At 41.0% G+C, this 27,785-nt stretch overlaps 1 protein-coding gene across 2 annotated transcripts; it reads right to left on the reverse strand.

The window, feature by feature from the left end:
• Positions 1 to 1,149: 1,149 nt before the first annotated feature.
• uvssa (UV-stimulated scaffold protein A) lies at positions 1,150 to 27,170 on the reverse strand. 2 transcript variants are annotated; one of them, XM_010898690.3, is made up of 14 exons: positions 27,156 to 27,170; positions 26,282 to 26,399; positions 25,851 to 26,181; positions 25,631 to 25,751; positions 25,090 to 25,470; positions 24,810 to 24,919; positions 23,522 to 23,650; positions 14,563 to 14,674; positions 9,931 to 10,126; positions 7,519 to 7,671; positions 5,575 to 5,758; positions 5,303 to 5,414; positions 2,341 to 2,524; positions 1,150 to 1,957 (listed from the first exon to the last, which is right to left on the reverse strand). In XM_010898690.3, the coding sequence occupies exons 2-14, from the start codon at positions 26,389 to 26,391 to the stop codon at positions 1,864 to 1,866; spliced, it is 2,217 nt and encodes a 738-aa protein (XP_010896992.2). In that variant the 5' UTR covers positions 26,392 to 26,399; positions 27,156 to 27,170; the 3' UTR covers positions 1,150 to 1,863. The 2 variants fall into 2 exon arrangements, with proteins under 2 accessions (XP_010896992.2, XP_010897000.2); XM_010898698.3 differs by lacking the exon at positions 27,156 to 27,170 and adding an exon at positions 26,715 to 26,797.
• Between the last annotated feature and the right edge of the window lie 615 nt (positions 27,171 to 27,785).

The following is a 27,785-nucleotide window of genomic DNA, read 5'->3' on the forward strand; positions in this document are numbered from 1 at the left end:
TTCAGTAACTTTTTTCACGTTTGTTGCTTGTGATAAGGAGGTGCATTTGATTAGGGCTACTTTAAAAGCGGAAAAACCATCTAGACAATTTAACAAGTGTTGCGCATCGATGTAATATACTATCCTACAATTTAAAAGTATAACACCACTGTCGTAGAATTTGTCAGTAAAACCGAAGTTATAAAAAAAAAAATTGGAAGATAAATTAACGTTGACATTTTCTGATAAAACCTTCTCCACATACATTTTCTACCATTTCCGATCTCTTTTTATGACAAGCACATAAAAAAGCTATATTTAAAATAACACATGCATGTAGGTCTACTGAATTGCCAAAAGCAAAAACAACTAACTTACACTTAGTATTAAGGCCTGTACCGATGGCTGTATTATTTGTTGCATGGGCTGCAAACACATTGTTGGGAGACGCACAAATAAGTCCATTATGATGCAAAAAGTAGCATAGCATACACAAATTGTATACTATATTTTAGGATAATTTTTCATTATGTACTAGCGTTGTGGAACATTATTAGCTGTTTAATTTGACACGTTTTATAGTAGATTCAATACAGTCATTTAGATTTTTGGAGAGCGCGCTGCGCCATTTGTGCTAAATACTAATTATTTCGTTTGAATGATTTCACAGACAACTGGGACGGCTAACTATTTGACATATTAATTACTAGACATTGCAAATTTTCCTTTTAGATAAAATACAGCTTTTTTAAATAAACATTTGGCGAACGTAGGCAAAAATTAAACAAGACATTGACAAGACAAAAACATACGTATGAATTTAGAACTTTTTTTTTACAAATATGAGCTTCTTGTTACGTAATATTCTGAAGCAGTCACTCGCCCTTTTATCCAAAATATATAGTTATATATAGCCGAATGTTGAATCTCCGGACAAGGGTACTTTCATTTCCACGGGCATGTACAGAGCAAGAAGGCTATCATTATTTCATATCTTTTATGAATTAGATTTTTAGGTAAACAACAATGAACGTAAACTCGATGTGACACAGGTCCCAATTGTGGGAAACAACGTGCTTTTTGAACAATATAGGAGCAGCTGGAAAAGTGGAGAGGATGATGTAACATTTTATTCTAAATATTGTTTCAATATTAAAGTACACAACAACATCGGTTTAAACAATTGGTTTATGGTGCTCCAAATGACCAGCGGATGCAATCAAAAGTCAAAATGTTACAGGTAATATCTTTTAGCCAGACCTGCTCAGCTGATGTCTCGATTTGAAATAAACACATCACAACAGCACTGGAAGACAGGATATACATCCTTCAGACTAACATTTACTAAACTAGCCCAATCACACTCAGCATTACCAAAATACTATTAAAAAAACATATCAGAACAAAACAAATACATTATATTAAACATATATTACGTGAATATGATTCATATTCATAGGCTGTATTTTTGTAATCAAAGCTCTTCTCCAGAGACTATTTGCCAGTACCCATATAGTGATTTAAAATTCATAGACACACAGAAGTGCAACATTTGTTAATATCCATCTGTCACCAACTTCCATTCTGAGAAAGTACACTCATTGAAAATTACAAGGTTACATACATCAACTTTAAATAGCCAAATGTTGACAAACATTGGCTTCACATCTATGCTCATGTAAAACATAGATCAATAAATATCATAACGGTTAACAATTTTTACTTGTTTTCAACACTGAAATCATGAGTATGAAAATCACTTGAGTTCTCTTCATGTATGTAAATGTAGTATACATTTCCTGAGTAATCTCCAGTAGTGTATCACTTGTCTGTAAAAAAGCATATTTCTGCAAGAAAAATCAACCAGCCTCCACAACTTTCCTGTTAATTAAGTGCATAATTAAATTGGTTTGCAAACTTTGCATGTTTCAATTTGTCCATTTTATTCATGACGTCTGTCACTCGCCTCATGGAGCTCCTGAAAAACAGAGTAAAAAAGGTCTTTATGAATGCTTGTGTGTAATAATGGTAGTTTTAAAATGAACACGGTTTTCAACAAAACATTTCAGTAGGGGTTTTGAACAGTCATTAATGCTCTGAAATGGAAAGGAAACACATTTACTTTATAAAAAAAAGAAAAGCGCTATAAAATGTGACTATTAAGCCAATTTATTGGTAACACAGTTACAGTGTTTTATTAATAACACATCTATCGCAAGAACAATGAAAGTATAGAACACCCCAATGCCCAGTGACCGTAAGGCCTTGTATCCGTTGCGTTCAGGACATCTTCCCCTGTACTAGCCACTGGAGCACCTGTGTGCTACAAAGAACGAAAACCACTTGTTGCTGAGTACTTACGGGTTGAAAACTTTCTTCTCTAATCGGGACCGTGAGGTGTTGGCGCTCTTCTTGAGATCACTGAGGTTGGGGTACTTCTTGCGCTTCCCTTTGCCTTTCTTGTGCTTCCCAAAGGTTTTGGAAGATCCCAGGTCCTCCCCAGTGGCAAGCTCAATGTCCCTCATTAGCTCAGGGTCCCGCCAATCTAAATCAAAATGAACATGATGAGATCAAAACATGTCAATGCATAGTTTGTACACATCCAACCACATACAGTTGACGCTCACATGTAAAGACTACATACATTTCCTCAAATGCTTTGGATGGGCGAGAAACCATTGAAAAGCAAATCCTTGATTAGACAAAGGTTTTAAACAAAGGCAAAAGTTAAGATGCCAAACAGACAACACAGTTCAAGACCCAATGAGGCTATAGGAGACATTCTGCCATCTGAGGGCCCAGACAGACAGTATGTTTCAAAGTCCTACGAGAGAATAGAGACGGTGGACTGGGGGATTAATCAAGCCTGTGATGGTCTATTCAAAGGCTTTGACTGACCTTGACAGAATAGGTTAACTGCACCATCAACTCGGCCTCATAACAGCAACAAATGAGAAAATAATTGAACAAATATTAGCTATTTTGGATCCTGCATTAGAGCTCTCCTTCATCACCCCCGAGAGCACTTGTTGTGAGAGCCTGTAAAAGAGGGACACTAATTTTAGTTACAAATTAATTTGGGGTGGGATGGGGGGTTTTCGTCTCCCCTGGGGAGGCAGGCAGGGCCCAGGGTGGCTGATGGTGAAAGCCCCCTATTACACGAGCCCTGTGATCCCTTGGCGGTTAAGTCCCGTCTTTTGTGTGCTTTCATCCCCCAGGATGAGGGAAGGAGAGAGTGAGCCCTTATTAAGTTAAGCTGTTTCAAGCCCCCGCAGCAGGGGCCTTTTCTCTGTCAACAGCCCTTTGCCCACTCCAGCTGTGCCCATCCACCCGCCTGCGTGCCAGAGTCGGGCCACACATACACCCCGGCACGCGGGCAGCTGGGAGCCGGGACTCTCCAGACAGAGCCTCAGAGACACGGTCCCAGCCTGGGCCTACCGGCAGTGTGGGTACCACACAATCACCCTAAAATACGTTGATGTGTAATGATTTATTTATATATACAGCTCCGGAAATAATTAGGAGACCACTACACCATTTTCTTGCCTTTCCAAAATTTTTTAAAAGGAAGGTTTTGAATTAAGAACAGAAGGGTTAAATTTAAGAGACCACTGCAAACTGAACACTTCTGTTCCTCAGTCAAAACTTTTTTAGTGAGGAAAAGGTGCAGTGGTCAAATATTTTATGGAGCTGTGTATATATATATATATATAAAAAAAGTCATTTCAAGGTAACAACCTAGTGTTCTAGTTTGTGAAAGTAGCTACTATAATAACTGTGCTGAAATGGCTATGAGCCTGAAGAGACATAACATATTTTGGCTAACTATGTTGCCCAGGTTGAGCTACTATGAGCCACATAACACATTCAATAATTGCCATGAATATAATGGCTAACTCTATTGAAAATCGACTTATACCTCAATATGCCAAGACGGAACCGTAACGGTTTCTATCAGACATCTTTAACATGCACTTGTAAAGAACAATTAGATGATAAGCTATCAAAGCCTGTCCGAACATAACGGGAGAGTTTGGAGTGGTCAGACAAGTGATGTTCCGTTTAAGAATAGAACCGGCATCAAAAGAGGTTGCACCTCTAACAGTCAGAAACCCAGAAATTGGTTACTTCATATATAATATCATATAAAACCAAGCTATGAATGTGTGGGGCAAAACCAATAAACCATTTTAGGATGTCTGAGGGAACAAAAAATGAATAAATCGATCGTGCTCCAGGTGAAAGAGCGGGAGTTATTAGGCAGGCAGTGGGCGGATTGAGGGACCTCCGCAGGTCCTCATACAGGCGGGTGCCTGACGGGAGGCCCGGTGGGCCCAGGCCTGCTGCTGTGCGGAGCCACTGTGTCCGGAGCCAGAGACACTGGGCGGCAGTGCCTGGATGGAATGGGTCTACAGGGCTGATGGAGTGGTGGGATCAATAGTGTAGTTAGTTACAAAAGATGCTATTTCACAAGCGAGTGGCCAGCGCACCGCCCCGAGTCAGCCGGCCCTGATACCTGTTTGTTAACAAGTGACTGCAGGCAGAGAAAGCACATCCGACGCCCTGCTGGCAGCAGCCAACACACGCTTAATTGGCTTTTAGCGCAGCCTCCAGGAGAAGGGGAGAGAGAGAGAGAGGGGAGGGAGGGAGAACGAGGGAGGGAGAAAACACAGCAGCCCGGCCCATTATCCCGGGTATTGATGATGACTGGGATTCTATTAGTTCATTTTTTCGGCTTCTTTACTCTGCATGATGGGACGGGACTGGGAGTGGTAGAGTTTCCGAGGGACAAACTTTCTTTTCTTTTCACAGACGAGCACGGAGAAGGCTGCTATTGGTTATTTTATATTCATGATTTGCATCTCACCCAATTATTCTCCCCACAATTATACATTTTACCCAATTATTCTCCCCAGCCAATTTAATGATTTCGAAATTTCTAAAAATGCCTCGTCGCAGCATCTTCATAGCAGATTGGGATGATGTGGAGACGAAGACGTGTCCTCTGACACACACATCGCCCAGGGGTTCGGCTTTATAACCCACTGCTCGCTCAACTAGGAAGTCTTCGTCCATACGCACTGAGTGCCACCACAACTGAGCCCACCTGCCACAAAGAGTCGCCTCTGAGGCACCCCCTGGCCGCAACTAGGCTTGAATCACCTGGCCGCAATGACACAGCTCTACTGTGAGTCAGTGACTGTACAACCTTCTTGAACTGGTGTTCCAGATCCTTCTAAAAGGGACTCTATCAACACTGTCCGCGGTGAACTAAAGATTTATACAGTTTTTTCTTTCAGTTGTATCTACTAGGACCCCTTACCAGGCTGCTCCTCTCTGCGTTTCCACTCCTCTTTCTCAAGGCGCTCAGCGTCCTCTGGATTGGTGGGTTTTCCCAGGTTGTCTCGTGGGACTATCCGCCCATGGAAAGGACACTAAGGAAATCAAAATGGCCTCATCGTCAACGACGACACGTCTTTCACTCTTTTTAAAGGACAAAAAAGCCTCATTGACCAGAATCTTTAAATAGAAATAATGCGGCTCTTTTCAACTAGAACAATATACACACAATAAAATGGACCCTGACAGTCTTACCTTGACTCTGTCCTGGCGTTCACAAAGGGCTCCGCTGGGCATGGGAGCTTTACACCTGTGCTTGACAGGCTCGAATCGGCCAGCAAAGGTGATGTACCGGGACTTCATCTGGGCGGCAAGCTCCTTATTCTCCACCTCCTCCTCCACTTCAATGGGAACCCAGAATTGGTGCTGGGAACTGTTCCTGGAGGCAAAACAGATGAAAGGGAGTGAGGAACCTTCCAGATATACAGACCTGCTGTTCATCGATCTCTAGCGTCTTTATGACTAATGGCTGAGAATGAATTGTAATTATTATTAGAATTTTCACAACCCTGTTTATCCCGGCATTCTAAAACAAACAGATACACAGTACTTCTGAACAGGCAATAGTGCTCTCTAGTGGCCACATTAACAACAGTGAAAACATTTCAAAAAGTTCTATGCAGAAATTCAACCCATGACATCCCCAACTACAACCCTGAAGTAAAATGCAAATCGCTGTGTAAAATGCAAATGAAAACAGAATGCAATGATATGCAAATTGTTTATCCTTATATTTCATTTAAAATAGTACAAAGACAACATCAAATGTTGAAACTTAGAAATTGTATGGTTTTGGGGAAAATACATGCCCATTTTGAATTTGATGCCAACAACATGTTTAAAAAAAGTTGGGACAGGGGCATGTTTATTACTGTGTTGCATCACCTCTTCTTCTAACAACACTCTGTAAGCATTTGGGAACTGAAGAGACAAATTACTGTAGTTTTGAAAGTGAAATGTTTTCCCATTCTTGCTTGATATAGGATTTTAGCTGCTCAACTAATCGGGGTCTCCTTTGTTGTATTTTTCGTTTCATAATGCGCCAAATGTTTTCAATGGGTGACATGTCTGGACTGCAGGCAGGCCAGTTTAGCACCCAGACTATTTTACTACGGAGCCATGCTGTTGTAATACGTGCAGAATGTGTTTTGACATTGTCTTGCTGAAATAAGCAAGGCCTTCCCTGAAAAAGAAGTTGTCTGGATGGCAGCATACGTTGCTCCAAAACCTGTATATATTGTTCAGCTTCCATGATTCCCAAAAATATTTTTTTTTGAGTAGTCAGACCACAGGACAATTTTCCACTTAGAGTCCATCTAAATTGATCTTGGGCCCAGAGAAGGTGGCAGCGGTTCCGGATCTTGTTTATATCTGGTTTCTTCTTTGCATGGTAGAGTTTTCACTTTGTGGATGCTGCGACGTACTGTGTTCACGGACAGTGGTTTTACCACTCTGTTACTGAGCCCATACAGTGATTTCCACTACAGAATCGTGTCTTTTTTAATGCGGTGCTGCCCAAGGGCTCAAAGATCACAACCATCCAATATTGGTTTTCGGCCTTGTCCCTTCCATACAGAGATTTTCAGGATTCTGGATCTCTGAATCTTTTAATGATATTATGTACCGTAGATGATGAGATCTCCAAACTGTTTGAAATTTTACATTGAGAAATTGTATTCTTAAATTGTTGCGCTATTTGCCTGCGCAGTCTTTCACAGAGTGGTGAACCCCTCCTCATCTTTACTTCTGAAAGACACATCCTCTCCGGGATGCTCTTTATATACCCAATCATGTTACTGACCTGTTGCCAGGTCTTGGTAGATTTATTTTAAATTTTTTGTATTACACAACTTTTGCTGCTCCTGTCCCAGCTTTTTTGAAATGTTTTGCTGGCATCTAATTCAAAGTGAACATGTATTTTTCAAGAAACAATAATATTTCTCAGCATTTGATATGTTGTCTTTGTGCAATTTCCTATTGAGTATAGGGTTTAAATGATTGGCATGTCATTGCATCCTGTTTTTCTTTACATTTTACACAGCATCCTGACTTTTCTGGAAACAGGGTTGTACTGGCCCATTTTAAGTGATACTCATTTGAACATGCTACTCATTGAGTGTGTCGTGAGGCTATACGTACTTGATGATTTTGCCTGCAGTGGGTTGTTCCTTTCCCCAGTAGTAGAGGTCCAGACCAAATGGGATGACAGGAGCATTCTTCCGGTCCTCACTGGGGTCATTTGCCTGGTCTGTGGGGCCCAAACAGCCACCTGATGTTGTGACATGACCTGAGCTAGAGACAGATGGAACACCACAGGCAGTTACTAGCAGTGGGTGTGGTTATTTGGTAGTAATACCAAACAGTTCTAAAGAAGCCTTATTACTGCATATTTGAAATATTTACTTGAATTCCATATTACCCGACTAAACACGCAATATGGTGTTAGATTCTTTACATAGAAAAATCCTATCAGGAGGTATGTACAGGAGGTATGTACAGGAGGTATGGACAGGATGTAGGGACAGGATGTAGGGACAGGATGTAGGGACAGGATGTAGGGACAGGATGTAGGGACAGGATGTAGGGACAGGAGGTGCGGGGCCCATCAGTAACGGGCATGACGTCCTGTCTATTGTCCTTTGTTCAGAGTTAGTCAGCACTTAGTCAGGTGGAAACATTTTAGAAATTTTATCTTCATACCCTTTCATTTTTATATTGAATTTAGAGAAATATCACCTTGGTTTTCTGTAAATATTTTCATTTGTTCATTGTCTTTTCTGATTATGCTGTTAGATTTGAAATAGTTATTTCAAATATCTTTATTTCTAGGTAGTTTTAATTAAATCATAAAAATCTGTGTCAATCATAGACATAAAGTGGGCTCTAGATGGATAAAACATTACATACATTTATCCTGTCTTTGTTGCTGTCAAGATTCAACCTCTGTTGCTGTTAAATCCCCCCACATGTTGCTAGTTAATGGTTCATTATGTATAATTTTCTTTTCATTGTGATATAAAAAAATATATTTGTCATATTAATGGAATGATAGTGAAAATTACACATAAGTAACCAAACAAAAGATTAACTCACCAAAAAATATTTTGGCTGCATACTAAAGTGCATTCTGAAATTCAGAATTTAAATTGGTCAACAGATGGTGCACTGGCTTCTGTTCTCAAATGGAAAAGCATCACACTCCCTCATTTCTATCATTTTCACAAACACATGCAATAATCTGAAATGAGCAATGGCAGAGGTTGGCCAGCAAAATCCCTAGGTCATTTTCTGGTTCTATACATTTTACTGAAAATCAGTTCAAGCGAGAAAACAAGCAATTAATTATTTCACCATACAGTTATTGAATTATGACGCCATTTAACATGGAAAAAATAGTGGAGCTTTAGTAATCTGGTTGACCAAAAGTGAAACTAAAACGTACAGAGTGGAGGGGAGTTCAAAATGCAGTCTGGGATTTTATTGTTAATAAAATACATTTTGGGATGGATATGTAATGTGTTGTTTATATGTGCATAATCTATGAGTTGAAAAATTATTATACCTCAGTTAGCCATGAAATGCCAAGATTGAATGTGAGTGGTATTCATAACAATTGTCACAAATCGGCACATATATAGTACACAATCTTCAGGGACCCTTTTTGTCTCAACAAGATTTACAACTAGTGGCCAAAAATCACATACTACATCTTTAATTTGAAAGCACTGTTGCTGTATTCTGCTAACTTCCACAAGGTGGGAGCACATTATGGATATTCTCTTTAAATCGAGGTATTAAGTAACTTGTTTTGTTGAATTTGGTTGCTATAACTGAAAGATTTGCTAAAAACTACTTATATAACTTGCTTCTAGACTTAAATGCAATCTTATATTGCAATGTGTCCTGATGAGAATGCAAACTTTTTCTGCTTTGTTTGCTCATTACTATGAATGTACTAAATGTTTCTAAATGTCACTTGAACAGCTTAAACAAAAGCAAATGTAGTTACTTTGCTGTTATTCTGGATACTGTAACTATGCAGTGGTTGGACCTGACTAGATTAAACATAGTTCGGCCAGCAAGTGAACAAGCAGAACGTCTTGGTTTGCGTCCGTATATTCAGAACAAATAGCCTTAAACAGATCCTTGACACTAGTTTAGTTGAAAGATGGGAAGTTTAAAATTACTTGTCACATTGAACGTGTGTGGGTTCATTTTGCAACTGTACTGCAAAAATACTACTTAGAGTAAAAATGGCCCCTCCGTGGAACGAGTATGACACTTTATAAAAACATGATGTTCGGGAAGATGTTTCGATCAGGGGGTCCTGACAATGACAGAGTGCGAGTTGGTATGGAACAGATGTAGAAGGGACGGTCAAAGCGTCCTTCCATGTTATTGACCAGTTCCTCTAACGAACAGACGTGTGTCCATCGGCAGTAGTAATCTTTCAACTCGCCAACTCGTTTGCGATCGACCCCTACGAGTGAATTCTGGAATCTTTTCAGCACTACTTCCCGTGGCTATGGGAGAGAACCAAAGGAGGGTTACCTGGAGGCAGTTGCCTGAGGCAGGCGCTGCTTGAAGAGGCGAAGTGTGGAGGCTGCACAGGTGGGATCCTGCTCTTCGTCAGTGGCTCCGTTTCTGGGCCTGGAGAGGATGTGACAGGCTGATGGCGCATGACGCCTCACTGGAGGCTGGACGGACTCCTTACCAGCCAGAGGGTTAGAGGAGGATGCATCCAAACCTGGAATAACCAGGTGTCTGTGTGTTATACAGTATATGTTATCATAAAGGGGTACAACTTACGTAGACTAACCGGTCAATAGTTTGGACATACCTGCTCATTCAAAGGGTTTTCTTCATTTTTAGTATTTTCCACCTCGCAGAGTAATAGTGAAGACGTGAGAACTGTCAAATAACACATGTGGAATCATGTTGTAACCATATCAAGTGTTCAACAAATCAAAATACAAATGAAAATTGTTCAAAGTAGGGAGGCTACTTTGAACAATGCACCATATGTTTTGATCTGTTCAACATTTTATTTGGTTACTACATGATTCCATATGTGTTATTTCATAACTTTGATGTCTTCACTGTTATTCTACAATGTGGAATATAGTAATAATAAAGAAATAATCTTGAATGAGTATGTGTCCTAACTTTTCACTGGCACTGTATATGCAACTATCACTTTTTTCCCTCACTACTCAGACCAGCAGCAGTTTAAATAATTTAGGCGTTTCATGGGTTACAAGGTGGAGGTTTGTTACTACGCTGATTAATTACATATCCATTCAGACCTTTTCCACTTAGGAAATTTGTGCCACCAGATCTTCTCAAATAATATCCATAAACTAGAGCCTGAAGGTCAGCTATTTAAGTTCCTAGCCTCTTGGCAGACAACTTCTAGGTATTTGTGATGTGGCTTAATTTTGGATGTGATTTTCACTCTGGGCTGGTAGGTGATGTGCAAATTGTATTTTGATATTTTGTTTTGTTACAAAGAGCTTTCAAGGAACAATTAACAATTTCTGAGCATCTTATACAATACTCCAATATGCACAAAACCAACTCATACCACATCAGAATCATATTCTGGATAATTTCTCCGCACATAATTATATCTATTTATATACATTTCTTCAGTATGTCATAAATCCATGTTTAAATTATGTGGTGTATAACAACATGTATGTGCAAGCATGGATTTATGAAACAGTGGGACTTATTTTCATAAAGGGCACAAACATAACCCAGAATGAGATTCTGTAATAATCTGGAGCATTTTAAAACATGCTTGGTTGCATTGTTGTTGACAACGGCAGTCCCAAATCTACAGCCTCTCCAAGAACCCATTAGTCATATAAACATTGGTGTAGAATTTTGAAATCCCAGGGTGGCCTCATGCCTGAGATGCTGACTACCTCTGTTAAAGGTGATGCTAACACAGTTATGAGGTGAATGCCAGAGTGGTGAGGCTCTGCTGTGTTGCTTTAGCCTTCTGGGTGGGCTAGCAGGGTCTCTAGAGGAGTTCTGTGGGGTCAGACAGAGCTTAAAGCTGGAAAGAAGATCACAGCCCCGCTGTAAGCTGGCATCTGCAGCAGCCCCACGCCAAGACAACTTAAATTCATTAAAACAAATCAATGAAACCATTTAATAAGCAGTTGTTACCACACAGTGAAAAAACGGAGTTACCTTATGGCTATATGTCTGTGAGGATCTTACTAAAGATTTACAGACCAGCTACATTGGAAAATCCTTTGGAAACATTCAGAATTAAAGAGCGACCGAATGTACAAATTCTGTAAGTTTTTCTGTTACTCATTAAAAAACACAAAATTACACAGTAGTGATTTAATGTGCCAGTGCCTCATGTTTTCCCCCTTAAGAAACACCCTTTTCAAATAAGGCAGAATCACTTAGAAATAGACAGAATGAGTAAAAGAGGACTGAATCTTTAGTACACTGACTTATCAGGAATAGAAGGTGAGACTTGCTGTCACACTGTATGCTCATCCTGTGTTAGGGGAAACTCAACCCTCACATGCAACATCACACAATGGCAAGTCTAACTCAGTTTTGGATGAGACTGACTAAATAACACACACACACAAATAAAAATAAACACATAAATAAGATGGGGTAAAGGCAGTGAAGAGATTGTAAGGTTAGTCTGAGGCACAAGTAAAATAGAAAATGTGACACGCACTTTCTCCTTAGAGCCCATTTCCTGCTTGTTGTATCCCTGGGTTAATCCAAGCGCCCTCTATTCCTCTGACTTACTGCATCGTTCTGTGCCAAGACCCCATCTGAGGAATGGTGAAATACTACCAAATCCTTTCTTTTTCTGTTCAAATTGACCAAAATGGTAGCTATTTGTCTGAAGCAATAAAGTTGCAGGTGTTAAAGAGATAAATCAATAAAAGGAAATAGAGAGGCCTAGCGGCAGGGAGACACAGCACTGGGCTGCCAATGGTGGCCATATTGATTTTCCCCGAGTTCAGCAGGCCTTGTAATTAAAATGTAAATTTGAGAAAGAGATAACGTCCTGACAGGAGTGCTGGGATAAAGGGATAGATAAAAGATCAGCTGTGAAAAGAGCAGTGGAGAGAATAGAAGAAAAAGAGAGAGGAAGATGAGAGCGAGAGAAAGAGAAAAGGAGAGGCCAAATGCGTTTGGAATTTACTTCTCTCTCCCTGGATCAAAGCTTGGTTTTGGGAGGAAAATGGAAGATGTTTTCAGAGAAATGTGTCAACGTATTTGATATACTGGTCTGACTATGATAGGTCAAATTGAAATTCACCATCCACAAAACTTTTTTGTATTTTTCGATAATCTTTTCCTAAGAGTAGGTTATTTTTTTTCGCCCTGTTGATAACACCAGGGCCACAGAGATGATAATTATTGTGCTACAATTTAATCTTTGTTTGCCTTCTTCCCTTGGACTACTTTCACGTGTAACAAATCCCTGAGGTATCTGAGAAACCATCTAAAGCAGCCAGTAGAAACATCTACAATGTGCCGTTAAAAGTCCTCAAGCCAAAATCAATAGAGATCCAGTCAAAACACGGGTACTAAATAAATCACATTTAGTACCACTAAAAAGACTACTTTGCCACATTCATTCAGGGACCAAATCATAATTATTTACCCTTGCAGGACAATTGCTTCCAATTCAACGAGGAAACATCCATTATGTTAGTCACAGAGTATCTTGTGAGTGAGTGTGTGCGCGGATTTCCTTTGCCTCAGCTAGGCTGTGGTAGGGTGGATGCTGTCTTCCTGCTCCCCCCGCCTGTCCCCGTGGTCTAGCCCCCATACAGAGAGACACAGGTCAGGTGGTTGTAAATTATAGCATTGGGCTAATGGGAGCTCATTAACAGCATAGCATTGTTAATTTGGCATGGCTTCCACAGATCATTACATAGCTCACTAATCAAACCAGGCTGCCCCGGCACTGTTGTAGACTCTGGAGGCCGGCTCCCTCCCATTCACTTTTACACACATTAAATAGAGCAATCAAGCCAGGACACACACCGGAGGGATGTTTTGGGGGTTAATCAGACAAACAAATCGAATTATTAAAAGGTCAGTATCAAAGCGTGAAGACCAGACATTCTACAGAAAATGTAATGCGTACCTGAAACCTACATTTTCAGTGTCTTTGCCAATGACATTAGCCAGCAGGTATAAAACAACACGGCGGTTCAAGCGTTGGTCCCGTCTGTGTCTAGGTAAACAGCTGCGGGATGGGCTTGGGATGCAACGACAGACCATCCATGAGAACAGAATGATAGTCCTAACTATGTATTGTGGCTGTACGGCGTTTATTAACATATCAGAGTTCACGGACAAATTGGCACACTAAAAATTTCGATTTTGGGGTCCGATGGGGATGACATTTGAATTAAGCTCGTGAGGCGTTTATAAGTTCAATTCCTCGCGAATTAATACGTGCACATAGTCTAAAGTAAAATAAATGTAGCAACCACAGATTGCCCCTTAAATGGCATCTTTGCCAACTACTATGACATACGTGTCAACTGGAAATGAGTGTTACAAACAATTTGCATTACGGATGACCTGTGACCTTTGTGCATGACCCTCTTTGTTACAGTCTTGCAACCATATCTCAATATTGATGCCATTAGCAATTACACTGACGGGGAAGATTAGCTTTTAGCACTGGACTATGGGAACAAACTGGTTCGCTGTCTGCAATGGATGACATTGTATAGAAACATTTTCATGAATCACATTACGACATTTTGCACAGGTAAATCACCTATTACGTTACTTACCATTAGTAAGCAGGCTGAACTGAATGAATGACTCTTTAGCATTAAAGTCAAAACCAGCCCTATGACAAGGAACGTGCCTCGTCTGACGTCAGACACACTCTGAGGCCTAACCTATGACCTCTATCAACCCAGTCCACACTGGACTCTAAACAAAGCAGCTCTTAGTGGCATTCTTTGGCACCATCCTCCTGTTTATCTGAACCAGTGCAATCAATAGTTGGCGATGTGCGCAACGATATCCTAAGGCAAGGTGTGAGAGCTTACTGGGATTACTGGGAAGGCATGTCCTTCTCTCTGCTCTTCATGGCTGTTTATTTGGCTGGTGCACTCTTGTGTATGCACGTGCCTCTTGTCCACTGCAGCTGAACAAACTCACCATACTCCACCCGTAGATGGTCTGGAATGTGCGGCTCGAAGCCCTCCTTCTCCGGCACCTCCTCAAAGTCGTCATCATCATCATCATCATCGCTGCCCTCTGGCGCTTTCATCTAGTGGATCAGAACAGGGTGTCTGTCAGTACACTGTCAGCATAAATGCAAGGTTTTGTTGACTAAGGAGAGTATCAGTCCAAACATCAGCCTACAATAACCAACATGAAGATAGAGAGGTTCCCCGGGCCACGTAATCAAACAGCACCGTCATATTCCAAATGCCCCTGTATCTCCAGAAGTACCGCGCCATTCTCCTGTCTTTGGCTGGCGAATTTTTCCCAGTCTTCCTAAAGTCCCCTGTCCCCACACCCTCACCTTCCTGCTGTCTTTGTGTTTGTTTGTGGACAGTTTACAGAGGAATTAGGACCTCATCAGCAGTTCCCCAGCCGCTGATTAGCACTCAGATGGGATCCACTACAGCCCTCAGGGTATTCACCAGATTTACAGCGTCCCGAACGGCTAACTCGGCAGTAACGCGGACGTCTTCACATTTTAATTCAAAGCCTTAATGGAATTTCCAGTTGACCACATCCAATTTTTTCTTCTTCCTTTTGGAGTGGTGGTCTATTTGACCACTGTCCCATCTAATTGTCAAGCGAATAACAGAGCTTGTTTAGTTCATTTTCTCATTGAGGGTGAGAGATAGAGATTTACTTAGTGTTCCGTATGGAGGCAACTCAGTCCTTTTTCTCATTTAGAGAAGTAACACTGCTTGAGAAATGTATAAAAACTGAATGCCAAAAGGTAATGTTGTGTAAACATCCTTAAAATCCAGATTAAGTTATAGACAACAAATTCATTAGTTGAAAAGGCTTTTCTAGAAATACTTCCCGTTCCAAGTCAGTTTGCACAGAAGGTCTTAAACCAAATTCTCTTTTGTTATGTGCCCCTGCTCTGTTTTGGCCAATCCACTCACCTAATACCCAAACATGTGATACTTAGCCTATCTTTTATTCCTGTACGATGTGAAGTGAAAAGAAAACTGCAGGAGCAATAGGCTGTCCAACAGATGGAGCGATAAGTGGGGTGTATTGTAGGCTTCAGAAGTGTGAGCTAGGTGTCTGCGTGTGGAGCTGATAAGGAACCTGAGACACGCTGGTCAGAGAAAGGCCGGGTCACCAAACGATACGGAGGGCTCTCACCTCTGAGCCGGCAAGCTGTATTTCCTCAACACAATCGCTTTCAGGAGATCTACTCAACATGAGCTGCCAGACAGACAGATCTGACATGGCAACCAGTCCAGGTATCAGGTTTCCAGCCATAAGCAGTACCAAATAAAACCCCACTGGAAACTGCCTGATTACACAAGTAGTTCATGATTACATGTAAAGTATTTATTACATTTCCCGTACGAAATAACAGGAGAAAACCTTATTGGACAACAGGACATTGATTGGATGAAATGACAGGAAAAACCTTCCTGGACAACAGGCCATTGGTTGGATGAAATGACAGGAAAAACCTTCCTGTACAACAGGGCATTGGTTGGACGAAATAACAGGAAAAACCTTCCTGGACAACAGGGCATTGGTTGGACGAAATGACAGGAAAAACCTTCATGAACAACAGGGCATTGGTTTGATGAAATGACAGGAAAAACCTTCCTGGACAACAGGGCATTGGTTGGATGAAATTACAGTGTGTCAGATGGAGGTGAGTGGCCACCTTGTCCATGCCATGGCCTCTGTCGGTCTGTTAGATGCTGCTGAGAACAAAGGAGGTGGACGGCCTGCTTTCAGGACAGGAGGGGAGGTGTGATGGTTTGATGTGCTCCTCCTCTGCCTGCCTGCCTGGCTGGCTGAATGCCTGGAGTCTCTGCCGGCACATGCTCATCCATCACCCGGCCTGTAAGTTTTGTTATCACTCTAACACTAATCAAAAGAGAAAACTGTCACCGGCGCTGACCTGTGGAACCTCCCAATTACGCTCTTCAGGAATGACAGGGGCACTTAACTCCCCAGGAGAGTAAATGACCACCATCAATCGTGGCGGAATAACAATGAGCTGCCCCTGCCGCAAATTATATTTTTTTTGGTATAGAATCCAAGCCGGGGAATTTATGAAAGGTGAAAAGCAACCCATGGGTTTTCCCCTACCCACTCCCTCCACTCTCGGGAGGTGGTTCAGTTATGCTCTGCCAGGGTGAGGCAAAGCCTGCATCATCGCTAAACAGAATTTATGCTTTTTAATTTACTCAAAAGGTAGTTAACCATTCTCTGCGCTACAATGCATAACAGAATGCCATTTTGTAAATATAGGGGTCATTTTCATAAAACATTGCATATAACGCTCATGCCCTTGGTTCATCTAGGACACACAGCGTATACGGCTTTCATGCCTTTACATTTATTAAGCTTAATTGCTTCCATGATTACCTTTGGCAAGTAGTAAAGAGAGATCATAGCTCGCTTTTTATTTCTCTTATTCCCCCTCTTATTTTCTTTTTCATTACTGCCTGTGTGCAGTGTTGACTATGGCAGATTAGGGCCTAAACTGTCTTTGGATGAGGTCTCAATTACTCCCTGTCATCACCTTTAGCAGGTTGGGGAGTCACAGTTTTAAACATGCTGCTCAGGGAGGCCAGCTAGATGATGATGGCCTCCTGGGAAGAAGTGTCTCATCCTACGCCTGTATACTGAATAAAACAGACACCCGCGCTTATGAGACAAGAATACCAATTTTATTCTCTCTTAACACTGAAAAAAAAAAAGAAAAAAAGATTACATCATAATTAACTACTAATTACCGCTGTCTGAGAGGATGAAGGAAAATGTGAGAGAAGGAATGAAAGCAAAATAGCAATACGGTTTTGCAATTATACTTGAGGAAATGATCGATATTATCCTCCATTTCATAGAATTTAATAATGGTTATCCATTTGTTTGAACGAAAAACGACTAGGTGAAAAAAGGCTTAAAAATAGATGTTCATGGATAAAAAGAAATAAATCTTAGGGTATAGGTTGCCAAATCCACCAACCTAGCTAATGTTTAGCCATAGAAATGATTGTTTTAACAATTCAATTCTAACTTAATGTATTCTACCCTGAAACTCCGGGAAAGGGAGAGAAAGTGCAGTCCACAAGCCAAACTTTCTACATTACTCCAGGCACAGTTACGCTTTTTCATCCCCAGTCGCTAGCAATTGTGGAAAAGGAGATTGCTATTTTGTTTATATCAGTTGTCTTCTTTAATCCAAAGTAGTTATTTCTCCATTGATAGATTAAAACCCCATGGAAAAAGATTACCAGCCCACTAGAAATTCCTGGTCGACAAACATTATTTTAGTTTTAATTCACTTTAATTCTGCAGTGATAAAATCAGGACTGCCACCTTGAGATGGCAGGATTGTAACTCTTGTAGAGGTGTGTTTGGGGGTGGAGAGAATTAGCTTTTGTATAGAAACATTTTGCTGACACAAGCTTAGCTAAAATATTGTCTCTATTCCCTATCCCTTCCTTTGCATTTAAACAGACATTTTCCCATTCCTGTACATTGTATAAAGAAAATCACTTTTTCTCCCTCTTACAAAATACTCCAAGAAAGTTTTCCAAGATAAATGTTTTTATTTTATTTTAAGTTAACTACACAGATATATTACAGGGAATGGTCTATTACACTTAAACTTTCTTCCACAACACACAGCGGCTTTAGGCTACACTGAATTTTGACAAGTGCTAATATGCTATTTGTTAGTTCTTTATTCCTTTATGAGATAATGAATGGATGCCATTTAAAATGAAAATCTATGGTTTTGTCATTCAGATCTTTTAATTTAAAAAATGGTTTCCCTAATTAGGCAAATACAAATTTTGAAAAGGTGTCTATCCATGTCAGACTGAAGCAGGCACATCAAAAAAAAGAATATTAGCCATTCCTTCCCAGCGCTACTTGGTGTGCAATGGGTTTGAAACATCCAGGGTGAACTCTATCGATCGGCCATGTCAAAACCTCCGTCCCTTTCCCCTGTGAAAGGTGTAGATAATGAGGTTCCGGTTAAATATCCACCACTTACTGGGAAAAACACACTTCACCGGGCTAAAGTGCTCCCTGTGCCCTTCAATATATTTTGTATGGTCTAATTAACTCTGTAAGCAATCTCAATTACTTTGTGCCCTGGGAAGTGCCCGCCCCAGCGCACTCCTTAAGTAAGTCTGTTATCCTTTTAAAAAATGATCTTAGGAGGCAGCCTCGGACAACTGAACTCTCAACTTCATTTGTCTTTTGGCAAGTTTGATGGCTATGCATTTAAAAACCCATTCAATCTTATAAACTAAAAATTAAATGTACTCAGCTGTGATGGTCCTCTGCGCATCTGCTATTTATATGCTAATATCCACTCTCACTCAAGGTCTTGCAAATTATTACAGCAAACCAATAACTCAGGTGTATGGGCCGCTGGCCAGGCGGCTGGGCCAAGGGAACGGCCGAGGAATACAATTAAACACTGCCAGTCGGTAGCTCGGGAGGAAGAGGACAAACTCAAGCCCGCTGGAGGTGGAAAAAAAAAACGTCAAGTTGTACTCCATTGTCTCTGCAGACAGTCGAATGGCCGTCAGTGCCGGGCCGGCCCGCGTGGATCCAAGACAGCATTCAGTCTCAAACTCACACAGGTCCGCAGACAGACACCCCATCTCCCCGGCACAGAGGACCCGATTACATTATGCATTCATGTGGAGGGAGACTGTATTCTGGGGATATTGTAAAGGGTTTAATGCAAGAATATTCAAATGCATTCATGTTTTTTTTGTGCGTTTTCTTTACATAAGAAAATGTAAATAAACGCAAAATGTGCTTTGGCCTTGGACAGCATTTTCACACTCATATAGTGATGTTAATGAGTATTTCCCTCATGCATGCATGATATATATATATATATATAGCTTAGCTACCATTCAATTGGTTTCATGGTCAAGAGCCATGTCCAAATACCACTTGGTACTTTCGAGCTGGAGCGTTTGATAAAAAGAGGCTCTGTCAAAAAGTAATGAAGTGAGAAAAGGCCTATTCGGTAAATAAGATTCAATGGTAGGGAGAGGATATGACATGAAGATAAACAGAAGGGAGACCGGGGGCTACTGTGCGGATGGGAAGATGGGCACCAGCCAATGGTAATGGTCCCCATCCCGGTCCCACTACCCCGCTGAATGTCAGGGGGATACACTAATGAGAATGCACAGTAGTGGGGTCCCTGGGGGCCTCCACTGAGACCCCATCCTGGAGGGGACAGCCAGGTCAACTGACAGATTAAGTTATATATGTCTCCATCCGCCAAACGACACTGTCAGCTCTCCCAATGTCTTTATCCTGAACGGCTGGAAGAGACTGGGCCAACCGGGCAGAGTGACACGGGTGCAATCATAGGATGATGAGACAATTACTGGGCCAATCCGACCAATATCTGAAGTATGTCGAAATAAATGCATGCTGAAAGTCGTACACACCAAGCGGGCCTAGCCCCGGAAACACCATAACGTTAATGATATTCGGGGATATAACAACAGTTATCCTCCTTCCTGATCTGATCCTCTGTGATCATGTGCTTGAATTAACCCTCTAAAGATCAGCCATCCGTCAGTGTGGAACAGGGGTACCGGGGGTAAAGACAGACAAGGCCTGCTACCCCTCTCTGTTGGCTCCCAGTCTGGAACCATGCTAACATTAATACCAGTCAGTCGGTAGATATTGTACAAGCGGCCTGATCAGGTTAGGATGAAGAGCAGAACAGGCAGGGGGAGAGACTCTCTCTGGTTATCTCCAGTTTCCCAATGAGAAAAACACAAAGACACATCAATTATTGCTCTTCCTCCTGGTACTGATAAGATGTCTTATCTGAGGTAAACAACGCAATATTCCTCCCATGCTGCATGTTAAATGTGCCCCTGTTTTGGTTTTGTTGTTTTGCCTGGGTAATTGTGTGTGTGTGTGTGTGTGTGTGTGTGTGTGTGTGGGGGGTGTAAAGGTGATTGCTTTACACATTTTCCCTTTTTTACAAGAAACCTCAGTGACCAATAATTAAAGGTGCTTAAATGATATCCCGAGATCCAGCCAGCAGCAGAGAGCTGGTGTCACCTTCTCCATTTATCTGCCAGCAGAGGGGAGGGACACCGCTAGAGGAAGTGGGACACCGCTAGAGGAAGTGGGACACCGCTAGAGGAAGTGGGACACCGCTAGAGGAAGTGGGACACCGCTAGAGGAAGTGGGACACCGCTAGAGGAAGTGGGACACCGCTAGAGGAAGTGGGACACCGCTAGAGGAAGTGGGACACCGCTAGAGGAAGTGGGACACCACTGGAGAAAGAAGGAGACTGCAGAACAGCAGGCTCTCAGTCTGGATGTAGGTTATGGTTGGGCCCTGTCATTTACAACAGGACTAGAAGGAAAAGGTGTGTCCCAAATTTAGGATGTAGCACTTAATCAAATGTCAAATGTATATGAAAAGGCAAATCTTCACTAAAGAACTTCATGTTTAAAACAAGCGTTCTTCGTTTTCTTAAGCCGCTACTCATTTGGATCATATTACACCTCATCAATGTATTTGCAAATGTAATGAAACTAAGACAAGGCAGAGCGTAGGGTAGGCCTACATTCTGAAGCCATATTCAGATAATAGAGGGCTATTAGGGGTGAGCAGCTTTGGTAATTACTTTGTTATTTAACTTTGATGTTTTTGTCTTTGGAGTGAGTAGCAGCTAAAGCTACTAGGCTATCTTTACCTTTCAATTTTAAAATGTTACTGAATCCGTGCGAGTTTGAGTCGAAAAAGCCATCTCATCATGTCAGAGCTGCGATAGAGCGAATAAAGTAATGGAATGCTTTTAAGGGTAAAAAAGGAAAAAATAATTATGATAAAGGACTTTAAGTTGTTGCTTTATCACACGGCAATGGCTTTTTGCATTGAAAATGTGGGCTGACAGTGATAAACCTTTACAGGGAGCAGTATGGCGCTCTATCACTGTCACTTCTGAGCGTTCCCTCAAATGCAGCGCTCGCTCGCTCGCTCTCCCTGCCCAGTTAAAAAGGGATATCAGGTGTCATAATGATGAGCCTCATAACTGCTATATATGCGTAGTATTCCAGGGGGGGTTGTGGGGGTGTCTGTCTATTAATGCCTGAAGCTATGCCGCTCCATTCTCTTCCACTGTGCTAATCTTAGCCTGATGCATTACATTTCATCACCATTATCACAGCTCCTACAAATGTCCAACAATTACTTTTTTCATTACCGCTACTATGGTTCTTCCACTTCGGGCCCTGAAACAATTTTAAATAAAAGACATGACAGAATTGCTGAACGTGGAATTCAAGTTGAGTGATTTTTCCCTTCAGGTGGTTAGTGGCATTGAGTCACTCTGAAGGTGGAAGAAATGCACACCTGGTAAGGCGAGGTAAAAGCTATCGGAGTAAGACAATTTGAAAAGGAAAGCAAAATCTGCATAGTGGATAGTGCCCATGGCGTAAGAGGATAGTGGATAATGCCCATGGCTTAAGAGGATAGTACCCATGGCTTAAGAAGAGAGTGGATAGTGCCCCGTGGCTTAAGAGGAGAGTGGATAATGCCCATGGCTTAAGAAGATTGTGGATAATGCCCATGGCTTAAGAGGATAGTGGATAATGCCCATAGCTTAAGAGGAGAGTGGATAATGCCCATGGCTTAAGAGGAGAGTGGATAATGCCCATGGCTTAAGAGGAGAGTGGATAGTGCCCATGGCTTAAGAGGATAGTGGATAATGCCCATAGCTTAAGAGGATAGTGGATAATGCCCATGGCTTAAGAGGATAGTGCCCATGGCTTAAGAGGATAGTGGATAATGCCCATGGCTTAAGAGGAGAGTGGATAATGCCCATAACTTAAGAGGAGAGTGGATAATGCCCATGGCTTAAGAAGATAGTGGATAGTGCCCATGGCTTATGAGGAGAGTGGATAATGCCCATGGTTTAAGAAGATAGTGGATAATGCCCATAACTTAAGAGGATAGTGGATAGTGCCCAAGGCTTAAGAAGATAGTGGATAATGCCCATGGCTTATGAAGAGAGTGGATAATCCCCATGGCTTAAGAGGAGAATGGATAATGCCCATGGCTTAAGAGGAGAATGGATAATGCCCATGGCTTAAGAAGATAGTGTATAGTGCCCATGGCTTAAGAGGAAGGTGGATAGTGCCCATGGGTTAAGAGGAAAGTGGATAGTGCCCATGGCTTAAGAGGAAAGTGGATAGTGCCCATGGCTTAAGAAAGATGGTGGATAATGCCCATGGCTTAAGAGGATAGTGGATAGTGCCCATGGCTTAAGAGGAGAGTGGATAATGCCCATGGCTTAAGAGGAGAGTGGATAGTGCCCATGGCTTAAGAGGAAGGTGGATAGTGCCCATGGGTTAAGAGGATAGTGCCCATGGCGGTCCAGTGGTCTATGCCAATGTCTCCAGTGTACATAATTACTTCAGCATGAGTTAGAAACTGCTCTAGTACTGCTTTTTAAAAGAAAAACCTTCTACTCCATCGTTCACCACAAAAAATAAAATGATGCCTTCTGCATTGGTGCAAAAAGGAATCCTTGCAATAAATAATACCGATTTCAGATAAACTCAGAGTTATGTTTGTAAACGAGGTCACTACATACATCCAATACAGTGCCATACTGATAATGGAATGTCATCCTCTACTAGTGTGGCCAGAGGCAAAGCACTTCCTCACTATTGACAATATGTTGTGAAATACTGCCCTCAGCTGGAGAAATACATACTTACAACTAGGCTGAGAAAATCACAGGAATCAATGGAAAGTACAAAAGGATGAAATCATGCAATATGAAAACAACTATAAATAGGCTGGGAATCTGGAGATCTTTTTAATATTACAACTGTTGAGACCTGCCCTTCTTGACAAAGGATGTTTTAATTGTCCTTACCACTCTGCGCTGCCTAGCCTTGTAGTCAATGTGCAGCTCTTCATGTTTCTTCATGGCTCTATCCAGCGACTTCTTCAAGTCTATGGCTTGTCTGAGGGTTGGTTCTGGCACTCCTGCCTTAGTGAAAACCTGTGGGGGATTATCCAACATTATCATCAAGCAGACCTGGTGCATAGAACCAATGAATGTACCTTTCATTTATTAATGTGTGATGTGTGTGTTTACACCAACCTAAAACAAAGTCAGAGGAACATGCAACATGGTAATACATGATTTGTCTCCATGATCAGAAGCCCCTAATAAGACCTAAAACATTTATCGGCCTTACATTATACAATATGAAGCTCTCTATTGGTATCCATTGATTTACACATTGTCATAAAAGAAAATATTTAAGAAATGCAATTGATGGTTCAAGTTACCGCCTCGCATTACAACAGTGCCCTGCTTCGAGGGGACTTCATTCTGGTGATGGCTTGTTGAGGGAGCGGGGGGGGCAAACAATCTGAATAGTTAGGCAAGACGCGCATATTCAGATTTACAGTCTCACTCCGGACCCAGCTAAAGCCTATCCTTCTTACGGTTAACATTCAGTTAAGTTCACTGCCTTAAAAGACTGAAACAAATGGTAAAATAACCTTAAGCTTGACCCTTCGTTTCACCTTACTCCTTCAAAAAGATACAAGCGGTCATCTGATAAATGCGCCGGCTGAATCCAAATCCCTTAAACCTGTATGATCTGTACGTGGGTCTTGCTGTATTTTGTGCAAATCGACAATTATTATTGTGTTTTTATATTTATTTTTACATCATTGCCAATGTTCTGTTATATTGTCATCTTGCAATGGAATGCCTTTTGCCATTTTGGCATTGAAAATGCAAATTGGTATTCAATTTACTTTCTTGGTTAAATAACAATTAAATATTAATATATCTACTCAAACTATGTAGAAATTCAGGAAATAAACTCCAAATGCACAATATTTTTAATGGGTGCATCAAATTAAACAAAAACAAGCTGATAGCGTATTTTATAAATGCTATTTGAATAAACAGAAACAACATGTGTAGGAGGTGGTCCTGGCAAGAATGTCTTAAGTAATCCTCTTAGTATGCCAGATGCATTTTCTGCCCAATTCCTCCTTACATTTAGCCATGACAGGATTTAGAGCAGGTTAATTTAATTGGGGGGGGGGGGGGGGGGGGGGGGTGTAAAGCAACCCTTAAATGTTCCCTAAAGCGATCACCTTTTTGAAATTATCTGAGAAATTCACTAATAAGGCCGTACCTGAACCCAGGATTGGACAGACGGCAGGTATTTCGTACTGATCAGTTTGTGCAGATCCTTAATGATGTTCACCACAGCCTCGTTCTCCTCTGTCTCCTTTAATTTTAAATCTGTGAAGGAGGAACACCACTGAAAGGTCACAATTATTCCCATAAAAAAAACGAAATAGTGTGATTCATAGTCTGATCTTTCAGAAGCGGAGAACAGAACTCTTCCAATAATTATGTGAAAGGTTATTGGAGTTCCTACAGTAACGATTCTGTATGAGTGAGTATAACACCTGTAGAGAGGTTTAGGTCCAGACTGTACTTGTGAGAGATGAGTCCGGTGTTGCGTATGAATGCATCTTCATCCACAAGCCCCTCCATATCATCATCATCGTCCTCCTCACTGCAATCCTCCACCTCATCCGCTGTTGTCCTTATACTGGTTTCTGTATGCCCGTTTTTACTCTCATCCCCTAGGTCTTTACTACAACAGGGCTGATCATCCATGTCACTGGAGGTGCTAGACTTCCCATTTGGCAAAGATGTGAATGAAGCAATTGAATGATTGGGTGTAGTTGGGGTGTGTAGGTCCCCAAATTCAAACTCTGTAGGCAGAAGCAACTTCATGGAGTTGTTTATCTCTGTAAGGCATTGTTCAATCTCTTCTTTGGCATCTGAGAAGAAGCAAATAATAACATAGAAGTCACAGCAGTTACACTCGCTACATTAAAAGCCTGATCCTGGTATTTGTAGGAAGTGATGCAATAGTCCAATAATAATAATGACAACAATAATATTTAGAATAAAAACAATAATAAGATATAACGTGTTCACCTTCCATTTCCTTAGCTGCCTTTTCAACTTTCTCTTTATAAATCCGATCTAGTCTTTTCTTCTTCTCTTCCTGTCGTTTCCTCTCAGCAAGAGTTCTGGCCTGAACATCATGGAAATCCACCTAAAAGGAACAAAAATATACAAGTACATTTTAGAAAAACCACATTTCAAAGATAATTTAGTTAATTAAGTTTCACAATAGGTTAATCAATATTCTTGCCTTTTTAACCTGCTTCAGAAAGTGGTAGCCCAAGGCCAGTTTCTTATAGGCTTCTCCATATTTGGCTTGCCATTCTTGCACAGTTTGGATTGCAATCGTCTTCAGTTTTCGGGCTACCTCTTTTGGTGGTGGCAGAGGTTCATCTGAGTCTGTTTCCACTGTCAGGTCCAGAAACTCCTGGAAGTTGTCTACAAGCAGGACCCTGAAGTGGTGTGAGCGGGTGAATAGTTCACTAACCATTTGAAAGGCTGACAGGCGTATCTCTGCATGCTCCTTTGCCAGCTGTGTCATGATAAGGTGGTAGAAGTGCTCAATGTAGTCAATCGAAACTCTGTCAGAGGAGAATAAGTTGTTGGACAGGAAATTAGCAGTCATTTGTATGCCACGCCGAAATTGTAATTATCAATTAGATTTAAGATCGCATTTCATACTTGCAAATCTTTTTCACTTCAGTTAGTTTATTAGGGTTTAGCTGTGGTTCTCCTGAGGTGGTCAAATCCTCCACAAGTTCTGACAGCTTATCTCGTTGTGCGTGGTCCATCCTTTCCCCTGATATATGGAAGAGAAAATATTAATAGAAGTAGGGAAGTTGTCATAAATGAGGACACTAACCAAAAGCAATGTAGCTAGCTAGCTTGCTCAGTCGGCAGAGCCTCAGTCTGAGGTTGTGGGTTTGATTCGCGTCGGGACAGAACTAAAACATATATTAATATGTATACACCCACAAATATAAGTGTTTCTGGATAAGATCATTTGCTATATGACTTAAATGTATAAAGGCCAATATGCAGTATAGCTAGTTAAGGTAACCGTTACATCTCTGACAGAGTAACAATCATTTAATACTAATCGTAGCTAGCTTACTAGATATGCTAGCTGGCAAATATGTAAACAAAGACCACCACACGAGTTCGATATACTTTAGAGAAGACGGGAAACCTTTACTGGCAATTTTACTGGGCGACCAGGTGCATTCTGGGATAATTATTGGACAAATAGTAGTCGTTGAAGGAGTGGAGTCGGTCGTGAACTAGCTATAACGAATTAAAAATAACTTTATCACGAATTACACGAAATGAACAAAACATTATTTTCTAAGATTTGTAAATTCTTTATGTTTCTAACATCTATTGTTTTTTAATCGAGACGCACTTTGTGAAGACTTCAACCGTGTCTTCTACAGAAGATAAGATCACCAACCAATTGTCGTAGACTGATAATCTAAACGCGATTGGTCAACCATCTATTGGGCAGCTTTCTACATAAAGGATCAATGAGATTCACACCTCCTGATTTTTATATTACCTCTGGACTTCCCTTCTCAAACCTAGAAACCCTGGGATAGAATACAGAACTACTACCGGGTCACAGATTTTTCAATCCCTCCCTAACGCTTCATAATAATAGTTCTATAACACACGTGTTTCTGGATAAGATCATTATAACACACGTGTGTTATAGAACTATTATTCTGAAGCGTTAGGAAGGTTTATAAATTGCTGTTTCACACATACGTCATTGCAGTCCTATATTTACTGTAACCTCAAATTAAAGCTGACAGTTTGTACTTCCGTGTGCATTCAATGTATATTAGAATCTTTTATATGTACCTAGGCATATTACACTCATATTATATTTATATTATTTAATACTTCCACCCATTTTGTTTCTCATTCCCCACAATACTCTTTAAAATTGCTGCTAGTTTACTTTGTCAAGTATATTATTGCTATATCTTTGCTTAATAAACTGTATACTATGACACTGTGTTATTCGGTGCATTTTAACTTTGAACTCCATCCTCACTGTATATTTTTAAGTACAAAGTGCTCGAGTACCAAGCCACAACAACAAAACTTGTGTCACTGTCCAATTACTCAATGGACTACACTATACAGTGCCCTCCAGATCTGTTGGCACCCTAGGTAAATATAA

The sequence above is a fragment of the Esox lucius genome, chromosome 4, assembly GCF_011004845.1.
Source record: "Esox lucius isolate fEsoLuc1 chromosome 4, fEsoLuc1.pri, whole genome shotgun sequence".
In the NCBI taxonomy this organism is placed as follows: domain Eukaryota; kingdom Metazoa; phylum Chordata; class Actinopteri; order Esociformes; family Esocidae; genus Esox; species Esox lucius.